Consider the following 12542-nt stretch of genomic DNA (forward strand, 5'->3'; position numbering starts at 1 on the left):
TTGAGAAGTACTTAAGCTGTACTTTGCATATCAAAAGTATCTGCCACACAAAAAAGGTTGAGTTCCCAGATACACATTTAACCAGGAGAGATGTTGAAGCCCCTCTGGACCTGGATTTTATGTAGCAAGACTGCTGCTGCAGGAATTCCCTGACTGTGTTATTGAGAACCAGTGCATTAATTTGTGAGTTGCTCCCCGTTTGATTTCAAAGGGACAAATGCAGGAAAATCTAAATCTCCTTGTTTGCCAGGTCTATGCAAACATCCTCAGACAAATTTCTGTTTTAATACAGAAAATCTCTCAGCTTTGCTGCGAAAATATCAGTGTTTTGCACTGATCTGAGATTCAAAGAAGGTTAACTCATAGTGAAACTCGTGCACAGCACTTCCGTGCCAAGGCGGGAAAGGAGTGCTGTTGTGCAGGGAAGCTTCCAATTAAGCAGAAAAAGGAGTTGGTTTGCTTTGTGAAACAACATTTGACATCTGTGAAATCTATTAGTAGGAAGTTCATCGGTTCATTCGCCTGGTTTCAGGTTGTATCAGCCAGGCAGCTCTCGTAGCTGTGCAGTGAAGTCTCCATCCTGCTGTCAGGTATGAAAGATGCTGTGAGAGAAAGGCCCATGTCCTGCCTGTCCTCTTCAGGGGGCCACTCACCATTTGTCTCAGGATTTGTTTACATGAGAGCAAGTTAACTTGTGCGCTTCAGATACCTGTGTAACTCAAGAGCAGTAATATTTCATTACTGTTACTCGTTATTGGTTTTCCTGGAGGAGACACAGCAGTAATGGATGCATGTTAACAGTGAACTGTGAGGTTTCAGCAGTATATTACTATAACTTAGAGGCAAATATTGAAATAATACCTTTTAATTAATATTTTATTTAAGTGTAAAATGATAAAACTCTATGGATGTATTTATTTATTAATTTAATTATTCCCTGGCACAAGTCCCTCTTACAAAGCCTTTAGGAAAGATAATACTTGGCAACTCTGGCTTATCTTGCCTTGTCCAATCCTGAACTAACTTAGGTAATTAAATTCCCTCTGCTGGAGAGCAAGGGTTTTTAGGCATTCCTGGTTTTGTCTGGCTTTAGACTCTAAATCTGGAGTTGAAAAGAAACATTTTTTTTATTTGGTTGGCTCTCCCTCCCCCCTTTGCCACTCTGAAAGTCACTGAGTTGGAGGCATTTCTGCACCGGTTTAGCTCAATAATAGAGAAGAGGTTTTACACTTAAAGTAGACGAAAAGTTTTTTGTAGTTAAGTTGCAGTCACACAGTTTGCAGTGCTGAAAAGCGCAAAGCTTGCTTAGCTGCCTTTCAGCAGAGTTCTTATTTTATTAAATCAGTGTAAGTACATAGAGTCAAGCAGGAAATACATAGCTGTAAGTGATGGGGAAGCACACCATGCTTATAATTCTCATTATTCTCTTGGAGTCGTGTGTGCTGCCTTTAATAGATCCATAGTTCTGGGTATGTCTGTGTTGCCATCACCCCCCAAAAACACTTAAAGCACAGTCAGGGATCATCATGTAGAGAAAAGCTGTGTTTAAAGACTTTTTGTGAGTGGATGTTTAGTTTGAAGTATGATTGATTTCAGCTTATGGATAAAACCTCTGAGTTTTCACAGAAAAGTGAGGGAGGTGAATAAGGATGTCAAGGTTGTTATGTTGTTACTGGTAAGTAATAATTCCAGAGAACAGTTCACAAAACTACCAGGAAAAGGCAGCAGGAGAAATAATTGGAACACAGTCTTCTCAAGGCATTGAAGTGATAAAAAAAGGCTTGTTTGCTAGTATCTGGGGTGGGCATCAGACAGCACAATTCTTGGAAAACCAACAGAATCTTCTGGCTATGCAGTCCTTACTGCTCTGTGCACCCTTCTATTGGCTAATGGCCTCTCAGATTAGCTGTGCTAAATGTAAAAGCTGCTAATCAATAGCACGAAGGTGTGACCAAAATTGCATCCCTCAAGCCTGCAGCTTAAACAAGGAGCTGGAATCGAGTGATTGGACAAAAGTGTAACAAACACATCAAAGCAGCTATTTACCCGGAATGGAGCCAGTAGGAGAAATGAATTCAGGCTGCCTTTAAATAGATACAAAGGTTATTTAAGGTAAAGTGTGCTATTGGAGCGGATCTGGCTGTTGCAAGAGAGGAGCAGACTCCGGGTGATTTTGTGGTGAGTGTTTTCATGTCGTCTTTGCCATCAAACTGTGGTGCAGTGGCTATTTGAATTCCTGACTGAAAGCTTTCAGCATCTTTAGAGCAGCCAGATTTTGGGGGAGTAATACCTGCTCATATGTGGCCTCCAAAATGTCAGAGATAAGTGGGTGATGTACTGGGTAAAACGCAGTAGCTGCATAATTTTAAATACAGCAGGAGTAAAAGGAAAGACTTTAGACTTGGTAAGAAACGTGCTACCTTCTTTCATGTTGTCATCCTGAAACTGAAGCAATCATTCCAGAATACTCAGAAATGTGTCAAAGGAAAGGGTTTTGCCTGTTTTCTCAGACAGCGAAAGCAAAACAGAAAAGAAAAAAAAATAAAAACCCCATGTATTTTTCTACTGCAGTCTCTTTACAGATCTCTGTTATAGACATTTTGAAATGATGTAAAAGAAGATAATGGCTAATCAGATCATTTAAGTATAGTGTGGGAGTTTGAAAGGGAAACCACAAACTCTTTATCAATTCTAATGAGCTTGTGTTCAGAGTATTGGAAGAAGAGCTTTATGCTGTGATTTTTTTTTTATTATTATTACTCCATAATGTTCTCAGTGAGACTGTAGGAACCTTAGTATCTCCTTGAGTACCTCTGTGGCGGCCTCAGATGTGATTTCCATCTCCCACATGTGAAATAAAGTTGCAGAGTCTGGCATATGCATGGCACACCTTGTGCTGCCCTCCTGGCAGCATCATAGTCCTGGCAGCGATTTGATCCGCTGACACAAGAATTGCTTGTGGACATCTGTAAGAGCTCTCTCCCTCCCTCTCCTTCCATTTGAATCTCCAGATGTGTTTTGGATTTCACCCTAGACAGACACCTGAACTACTTTGATACACAGGTAGCATTCATTTTGTCCAGCAAGGGAGTAATTGTTTTAAAGCAATTGTAAAAGAGAGATCACAGAATGTGTTTGTTTTTACAAGGTCTGTGCTTCAGGCCACTGAATTCAAACTCAGAAGGTCCCAGGCCAAGATTCTGTAATAGGTGATAAATGTGGAATTTGATGATCAAGACCTTGTTGAGCTGGGGCCCTGCTTGGTGTAGACATTGGGAAATGTTTAAATTGGAAGAGGGTAGATTTAAATCAGGTGTATATGGAATAAATTCTTCCCTATGAGGGGGTGAGGCCCCAGCACAGGTTGCTCAGAGGAGCTGTGGCTGTCCCATCCTGAAAGTGTCCAAGGCCAGGCTGGAGGGGATTTGGAGCAATCTGGGATGGTGGAAAGTGTCCCTGGCCGTGGCAGGGGGTGGAGCTGGATGGGCTTTAAGGTCCCTTCCAACCCAAAGCATTCTGGAATTCTGTGCTGTAAAGTCCAGCTGCAGTAAGGCCCTTAGATAAGTGACTAGCACAACTGTATGCTTGTGTTCAATTGATCTGCTCAGCAGGACATAAGCAGGAGATTAGAGCTGACTGCCTGTGCAAGACTGCTGGAACAGTCTCACTGTCCTCAACAAGTGTTGATAGAGTATGGTTTTGATCATGTTCCACAAAGCCTGTGTGAGTTCATCAGGGGTTTTCCCCTAAATAATATTTTTTTTTTTTTAATGGTGGATTTTTTTTAACAGACCCAATCTCCACTGTCTAAGGAAAATATGAAGGCTTAACATAAAAATAAGCTTTGGATGTATGTGTGAGTGTGTGTGAAGACATGGGATGAAGTGATAGAGTAAGGTCTGGGATTTCTGTTAGTTTTTCATCAAATCAGTCTTGTTAATTTGTTTTGTGCAGAGTGCAAATTTGCTTGCTTTACAGTTTAATGGTATAAGATTTTTCTACACTTGCAGTACTGCCCAGAGCTTGCAACCCTGATCCTCACTTTGCATCCATGCCCTCCATGTCACTCTAGCAATGCAAAGCAGCCTTTAGAAAGGGCTATCAGTTAAAGTATTAGGCAAGCAGAAGGTTTGGTTTGAACCAAAGACCTTAACACCTTTGCTGAGGTCCAGTTGTTATGATCAGTTCTGAATACTCATATGGATTGGACCTATTCTAAATATAAGTGCAAAACCACAGCTATGGATCTAAATTTTCAGCAGAGCTCATCTTTTATGAAGGATAGAAGCTCTGAGGTGAAGAACTTTCAAGAAAACCAGGAAGCATTGATCACCTCAAGGAAAGAGCCTCAAATCACTATTGGAGGCTTTGCCCATTGTGCAAAAGAAACGGCCTCTGACTTTAGCAGTGCCGTGCGATGGTGGTGGTGGGGACTGTACCCATGTGCAGTGGCACTGGTACAGAGTGGGAAAGTGGCCTCTGTGCATCCTCCGATGTGTGTTGACAGCTCTCTCCCTTCCCCTTCCCTTCCAGGTGAACGCCCCTTCCACTGTAACCAATGTGGAGCTTCTTTTACCCAGAAGGGGAACCTGCTGAGGCACATCAAGTTGCACTCTGGGGAGAAACCGTTCAAATGTCCCTTCTGTAGCTACGCCTGCCGGCGGAGGGACGCCCTCACAGGACACCTCAGGACACACTCTGGTGAGCCCACCTCGGCTTCTCCTCACACCTCTTCCTTCCTTTATCACTACTGTCCCAGTGCAGCAGCAGGTAGTGAGAATAAAGCGTAGCTCTGGCTCTGTACCGTCCTCTTCAGAGAGTGCAGCTCTCAGCTTTGGGAAAGCCTTGATGTGAATCAGAAAAGTTGTGGTTCAGCCACACCTCTCCTTTTGTGTAACTGAGCTCCTCTGCTGATGCTATCGCATTTCCCTCTGTGTCTCCTTGGGTGTATCCCGGCTTTGCTGGCAGATTGTTTTGACATTCTGGGGCCCAAAGTGGCTGTGAAATTCCAGAGATCACAAAGAATAACTGTGGGCTCTTGGAAGCCGGCTTTGCAGTTCATACCCATTTCTTCATCTAATAAATGCCATATGCTGGTTGAGTTCAAACTTGTTCATCTTTCAAAGCCCTCTAAATTGTATTTTTGATTCAGTTAGATCTTGCTGTAAAGTCTCCTAGCTCATGGCAGCCTCGGCACTCACCCTAGAGCTGAAGGTGGTCAAGAGAGACTGGGTTTCTCTTTCCTTAAATGAGAGGATCATGTCTGTATCAATTCTACTTGATATAGTTTCTTGATAAGTTGATGAGAAGTACCTGTCTCATAGCTGTGTGGTGTTGGAGCCCAGCAGTCAGGATCAGCTGTGGTTTTGGTGCCTCTCCCTGCAGCAGGGGCTGCATTCTGCTCACTCACTCATCTGTGCAGGACTCCTGAGTAAGATCTTAACTTGTCTCCTGAATGGTCTATCTGTGTGTTTGGGCCATTGGTAAGAGGCTGTGTGTTTAATTGTTGAATGAGCAGAGATAATTGGACTAATTGCAAGTGGCAGCATTAGGAATAAACTTCTTTGGGGTGTTAGCAAATGTGTGACTACTGAAATACAGCGGTGCAAGTGCAACTGCAGGCAGAAATCCTGCATGAGTTTCCTGACCCTCTATCTGTATTTCTTCTCTAGAGTCAATCTCACTTCTGCAGGTGTTTCTGTTTCAGGAGCATTGAATTGGTCTTAGGATACAGAGTTACTTTGGCATTTCCAAGAATAGGAAAGGGTGAGCTAGTAAGCTTCTTCAAGCAGATTTGGGAGCATGCAGGATGCTGCATTGATGGCAAATGCTGAAAGAAAGCTTTGAACTTCCAAGGGAGTACAAGAGTTGGGACTAGGCTGTGAGAGAAATGCTTGAGCTGGATTTGATCTGAAGGTCAGTAGGGGAAAATGTCTGTGGAACTGTGAGCTGCAGTTTTCACACATCTGACTGTAACTGCAGTTTCAACTGGAAATTTAAAAAGAAAACAGACCACAATGCAAATGTTCACAATTAAAACAAAAAGGGAGTTGTGACAAAAACATATCCCTTATTACCAAACACAAACATTGCATTTGAAGACCTTCTTACAACATGAATATAGATTTTGTTACCTAGATACTGCCATTGACAGGGATTGTTCTTCCTGAGTGAGGAACACGTGGCTGACGGTTCTGTGTTTTGCGTGAGGATGGAATGTCAAGGTGTGGGATTTTCAGAAGGCACCTAAGCTGCTTAGCACGAGTTCCCCTGGAGCTCCTTCCCTAACTGACTTAGCAGCGCTCAGCTCTGCTCAGTTTGTAATTTTAGGCTTTGTTTTCAGTGGAGAAAGTGTCACCCCTCTAAGCACTCACATCCAGCAGCTTTCAGCACAGGGCCAGCAGGAACAGACAAATGCTCCCACAATACTCTCCAAGGCACTTCTTAGCATTCTTAGCATTCACAGGTGAAGAGTTAAAACCTGGATTATTACCCTAAAACCTGCTATCCCCTTGCACAAAGGTGAAATGCCACTCTGGCCATGGAAGTTAAGATCTGTCCCTGCCATGTAAGCAGGCTGGGTTGGTTTATGGACACCTGGATCATGGAGAAGATGGGTGGATGTCCCCAAGGGACTTTAAACAGTTTGATATATGTACAAGCATGCTGTGCTTTCATTAAGTACACATCAAAGTCTCCAAGTAGGCCTGGAAGGTGGAGCAGGTCCAGCAGCTGTAGGGAAGGTCTTTTCCAACCCAAATAATTCTGTGATTCTGTCAATGTTTGCATCTTCTGCTATTTCTGACCAGAAAGAAAATATTGGATAAAATACAGAAAAAGAGGTTGAAAACTGTTTTGAAATAGAAGACTTCAAGCCAGTTTCAATCTGGTACAGTACACCTAGTGTCTAAATTGAGATGAGTCTGAATATATTTTTGTAAGAGGAAAGCTCTTTAGATCAGATCCTCAGCTGATGGAGATTGGAATTACATCCTCTAAGTAAGGAAAGTACTCCTGTTTTGCACCAGCTGTGAATCTGGTGCACAATTTCATAAATGCAACACCAATTCCCTTTTTTTGAATATTCTTTGGATATTCTCTGAAAATTTTTGTATATTCTTTTCCTACTTAAATAAGAGTTCTATTAATAAAAAAAATATAAAGTAAAATACCCAAGCAAAACCCCTTAATCTTTTCTCCTTCCCAAGAAGGTTTAAACTACTATGGAAGGCAAATTATCCTATAAAGGAATTGAAGAATTCTGTCTTATCTCTTTTTTTTTTTCCTCTCAGTTAGTTTAACTTGTGGATTTCAGAGCACTTTGCTTGTGTCACCACTGAGTCAGTGAAACCTTTTCACTGCTGCTTTTTAGTCAGTTCTTCCTGTGCTTAGTGAAGTTTTCATACAGGACAACAGGAAAGGCAAAAAAATAAGGAAATGTAGATGCAAACAGAAATTAGCAGAAGCATCTCTGATTTATCTCAAAGACCTGATACTTACTAGTAACTTAAAAATAATTACTTTTTTTTCCTTTGGACTGGTGTTTGTTCATGCTTTTTAATGTTATTTCCTGTTAGTTTGAAAATGTTTCTAAGCATCACAATCTACATTTTGCCTCCTCTTCTTGTGCAGAATCTTATCTTACTGTGTAAGTGTTCCCAGGCCGAGTGGTTAACAAAATATTGCTTCTCATCTGTAATGCTGCTACTGCTGTTTAGCCCTAAATAATTAAGGACTTATCTTGCAGTGATTTACTCCTGCAGTTATTTACCTTTTAGGGACATAGACAGTTCTGATGAACTTTATGTCTGTATTTTCCTCCCACATGCAGCTGCTTTGGTTTCAGGAATATAATGATGCCTTCAGGACATCAGTAGGATAATGCCTGGGGAGAGATTCATGCTCAGAATTACACTAAGAGTGGGCATGTACCTCAAGGTACTTACAGGACTTTCAGGTGCTGTTTTCTGAATTAACTCCACAGTTCCACAACCCAGATAATATAAGAGAGGTGCCAGAGAGGGCTTCCAGGATGGCAATGTAAGGCTGTGGAGTGCTGGAGCAGCAGTTGGTAGCCCCTTCCTGCAGGATGCACTGGACAAATCAGCAGGAATTGGCTTCACCTTGCCTGGCTTTTGCTGTTTTAAGGGGAAAAACATCCAGACAAAGCCAATCTGCTGATGGCATTCACAAAGCACCTTTTGTCTCACCCTGAGACATGCCTGTCTTCTCCATCCCCGCTGGAATTGCACAACAAAACAATGGCAAAGACAAAAATGAGCAAACCCCAGAAGTTTTAAGGAAGGCAGCAGAATCTGACAGGTCAATCTGATGGTTAAAGCCATCCAGCTGTTGGCCTCCATACTTTGAAAGGTAGGACAGTTTTGCCCCAAAATGCCAGGCATCCTCAGGTGGGCACACAAACTTAGCAGTTAGGTTTTGGCATGGATTCCTCTTGTGTCTAAAATGGAGCTGAGTCAGCCCTCCCCTCATAATGCTATTGCAAACATAAATGTTCTGACAGTGCTTGGAGAAGTCAAGGCTGCAGTGATGAGCAATGTGGAAGAGCCCGTAGCAAACACAGGCACCTCAGTTTGCAGAGCAGGACTTGGGCAGTAAGTCAGAAATGAGGGATGGGATCACTTGCTCAGGAGAAAACAAAACTCAGAATAGGTTTTGGCTAAGTGAGCGTCATCCATCCATTGCACTAAGTAAGGATGGTCCTGTGTGCCAGTTGTTTAGTGCTTAAAAGGCTGTCTCATCATGTGTCCACACAAACTGTCCACATGGACATTCATTCTGGAATTTCCTGATTTTTCTTTTTACTTGGCAGCTTCAGTCATGTTCATTGCTGGGGAGGATGTAAGTGTTATTCATATATGAAAGCAGTTTTACTGTCTGTTTCTTCCTTAAAAAATGGGTACTCAGATTATGATTTTTTCATAGAAGATTGTCCTCACAATACATTTGAAAATTTGCTTTGAAGGTTCTGCTTTCCTGCCTAGAAAGTGTCCCCTCCAAAAAAAAAAGGCAATTTTTTTGCTTTTAAGAAATATTTTTCTTCCCACTCTTCCTCCTGCATTGCTGCTACATGTTGTTTATTTCTGCCCAGCTCTCCAATAGCACTGCACTAATGGTCCCCCTTTATTTGCAAAAGAAAAGCAGAAAGCCTTTGTTTTGAAAAGAAAGGCTTGGGCAAAAACTCTCAAAAGCACAATCTTAGCAAACCATGTACGGTGTGCAGGATGAAAGGCACCTATAATTAAAAAGGAAAATGCCCTGTTCATGGAAACTCCTTCCATATTTATTGGTTGGCAAATCCACCTTTCTCATGTCTTCTTGTTCATGAGGATTTTCCTTTCAGCCCTCCCAGGTGTGCCCACACCCCTGGAGCTGGATGGCAGGCCTGAGGTAGAAGGATCCTGTTTCCCAATCCTGATGACACACCTGCCTCAATGAATGTTTGGGAGAGCCCCACTTCTGAGCAGCTCATTTTGGCTGAAAAATTGGATGAAAAAGTGCTGGAATACACAGTGCTGTCCATGAGTTCCCAGCTGTGAAAAACAGTGGCAAGGATGGTTATTAAGAATAATGAAGTCAGTGTTTTAAACTGCTCTTTTTCATCTTGAGGGAACTTTTGCCACTATTAACATCTCCACTCTAAAAAGGCCCAGTATCTGCTCTGTAACCATGTTTTTGAGGATGGGAATGTCATAATTAGATGAATCTTGTGATCTGAAGTTCTCATTACACTCTGAACTGGACTAGCTCAAACACTTTGTGAATGGGGAAAAAAATTCAAAGCAGACACATAGGGTACAATCTGAAAAACCAAATGTGTATGTGAAGAGGCAAGGGGTTATTCTGCATACAAATGCTATTTCTCCAAATAGGTTAGCAAACAGCATCTTCCCTCAGTTGTGATGAGCTGGTGGGTATTTATGCTGTTGATCTGATACTTAGAGCTCTATTTAATCAGGCAGAGCTGCTCTTCCTCTCAGGTTTTCTTAGGCTGTTTCAGTTAAACTCAGTGGAATTACCCTCGTCACAAAATCATTTGGGGTTTTTCTTATCAGCCTGCGGGTTCCAAACTGCTGTGAGCGTGTGCACAATCCTGCAGCAGCTCTGCTTCTCATTATTGCTTCCAGCACCTAGAGGCCTTCACTCCATGCTGGAGAGAGCCTAAAATCTCTGATATTCTGCTTTCCATTTCTTTCTGTGTGAGTTTTTAGAGGTAAGGTCAGAATGTGTATGGGGTAGGAGTTTGCTGTGCCAGGGCTTTATGCCCTGGGGATCCTTGTTTAAAATTGAATCCTCTGTTGAGCCCTCTTGTATCCCATGCTTTGCTAGAGCCCCACCTGGACCTGGTCCTTGGAGTGGAGGGGTCTTCTTCATTTCCAGAGCAATTACTGTAATAAATACTGGTATTTATAGCCAATATCAATTAAGGTATTGGCTATATGGAAAGATTATCTTTTATGCTCAGGATTCTCTCAGTATAGAAGCTTGGTCTTTTCTACAGAGCATAATTACCACTGAGAAATCATGAATCAAAGAAATCTTTGATTTAAAGATGCTGTAGGATCTTGATCATTCCAGGAGAAGCACGTTTGGTCTTTGTTTTCAGGGCAGCTTGTGAAAAGATATAGTTCCACCCAAAGCAAGGAATGTTCACTTTTATGTTTTTGCCTTGAAATTCCATAAAGATTACCTCTTACCTGCTGTAGTTTAGGAATCAATCTTTAACTGTTCAGTGCAGGAAATCTGCTTCTGACAGATGAAACAGAGAAACAGGAGGAGTGGTCCTGGCAAACAAAGGTAGATGGGCTGTGTACCAACCTCATGAATCCCTCTCTCTCCTAGGACTAGGTATCCATTTTCTTTTCCCCCATTCCTGTCTGGGTGTGTGACTGAGACAGCAGGAGCAGATGTCCTGCAGCTCCCTGTGTCTTGTGGTGTCCCAATGCAAGCAGAGGAGGTGGTGGCACTTTCAGTGCCTGGGTGCTCTCTGTAAATTGGCTGCATAGAGAATTCCCCCTCTCCTAGAGATCACAGGCACCAACACCATGGGGGCATTCTCATTCTTAGTGTCAGTTCACAGCAAGATCAAGTGCTAAGGTTTGTCCTGGTGTTTGCAAGACAGGTCCCTCCTGCTGCCTCTCCCAGTGGATCATGGCTTTGCCAGGTCTAGCTGTAAGCCCTCTGCAGTGCTTGGAGGTAACAAGGCTCTTGTTCAGGCAGGAGCATCACGTGGGGTTCTCTCTCATTAACTGTGACTGGTTCATCTCTGATGAAATACCCAGGCAAGGATGGAAGCCTGTGTTTGGGATGGAACGTCTGCCCTCAGTTTTCTGTGTGTCTCCTGTCTCCCCTCCATGTTAGCAATGCACATCCTGGCATCTTTACCTGGATTCTGTCCCTCTCTGTGTTGCCTCAGGCCACATGGAATGGCACAAAGCACCTGCTCCTGCCCTTCTGGGCTCAGTTTGGAGCACACACAGGCCCCTCTCTGCTGCTGGGTGCTGCCAATTCCTAGGCCAGCCTTGCTGCTCTGGCACAGCAAACAAGACAGTGCTTTCTGTTTCCTCTGGGCTTTTACTCTGCCACAGTGCTAAATGTGGGATTTCACTGGCATCAGTAAAGCATGAATGTGGTAAGACTTCTGCATGTAGAGCAGCAGTGCTTCTAAACACCATGCCTAACCTGTTTTTTAAACATCCAGAGAGACTGTTTCTGTTGCCTCCCTAGGGAGACAATTCCACTTCCCATCTGCTTTTTATAGCTGTGACTCTGATCCTGATATTTAACCTTAACTATTCTTTCTTTTGGTGTAGATTATTGCTCTTTCTAAACTATCTTTTGTGACTGTGAGTAATTCCTGAGCTCAGTTTACACTATGATAGGCTGTAGCTGTATATCTATCATTGATTCTGTTCTAGTCTGTCTTTATCTTCCAATCCTCTACTCTCTTTTTTATTACTAATTTTGGATGTTTTTGCTACCCTTATTCACTCGTTTATGAGGGAACTAAATTACAAAGTCATTTGATGCTTTAGAAACAGGGGCCAGTATAGATGCAGACCCCTTAACCTTATCTCTCCCTCAGCTGCCTGCCAGTGAAATGGAAATAAAGAGCATTTCTCCACTTAGAGATGGTGAGAGGGCAGCACGTGGGAATCATGGCAAGGCACAAACGTATTGCTGTGGTGAAGGTCATGTAAGTACATCACAGAGTACTCAGTGGTGCTGGTGCCCCAGCTGCACAGCGCTGTACATGATCTCCTTAGGTTTACTTAGCCTTTGTGCAGTAGTGAAACGAGATAATTACAAAGTGGAAGGAATAATAACTTTGTATTGTTACCATAACCACTGAGGTATTAGACCCCGAGAGCAGCGTGATTATCTCACACACAATAGTAAGGTGATTATTAATAATACTAAAGGACTTACTACTTAGCCTGCAATTTCTGCATCATTTCTTTAAAAACCCCTATCTATTCCATCAGCCCCAAGCCTGTGTGAAGTTGCTATGAGTTGTTGCC

At 42.7% G+C, this 12542-nt stretch overlaps 1 protein-coding gene across 17 annotated transcripts in view; it reads left to right on the plus strand.

The window, feature by feature from the left end:
- Positions 1-12542, plus strand: part of IKZF2 (IKAROS family zinc finger 2) — a 114914-nt gene that overhangs the window by 67055 nt on the left and 35317 nt on the right. For 16 of the 17 annotated variants that reach the window (XM_064718062.1, XM_064718057.1, XM_064718066.1 and 13 more), the window contains one exon: positions 4534-4701. The exons of the other annotated variant lie outside the window; for it this stretch is intronic. In XM_064718062.1, the coding sequence (XP_064574132.1) occupies positions 4534-4701 (168 nt within the window). The remainder of the gene's footprint in view (positions 1-4533; positions 4702-12542) is intronic. 17 annotated transcript variants of the gene reach the window in all.

Source organism: Zonotrichia leucophrys, chromosome 7 (assembly GCF_028769735.1).
Source record: "Zonotrichia leucophrys gambelii isolate GWCS_2022_RI chromosome 7, RI_Zleu_2.0, whole genome shotgun sequence".
Lineage (NCBI taxonomy): Eukaryota > Metazoa > Chordata > Aves > Passeriformes > Passerellidae > Zonotrichia > Zonotrichia leucophrys.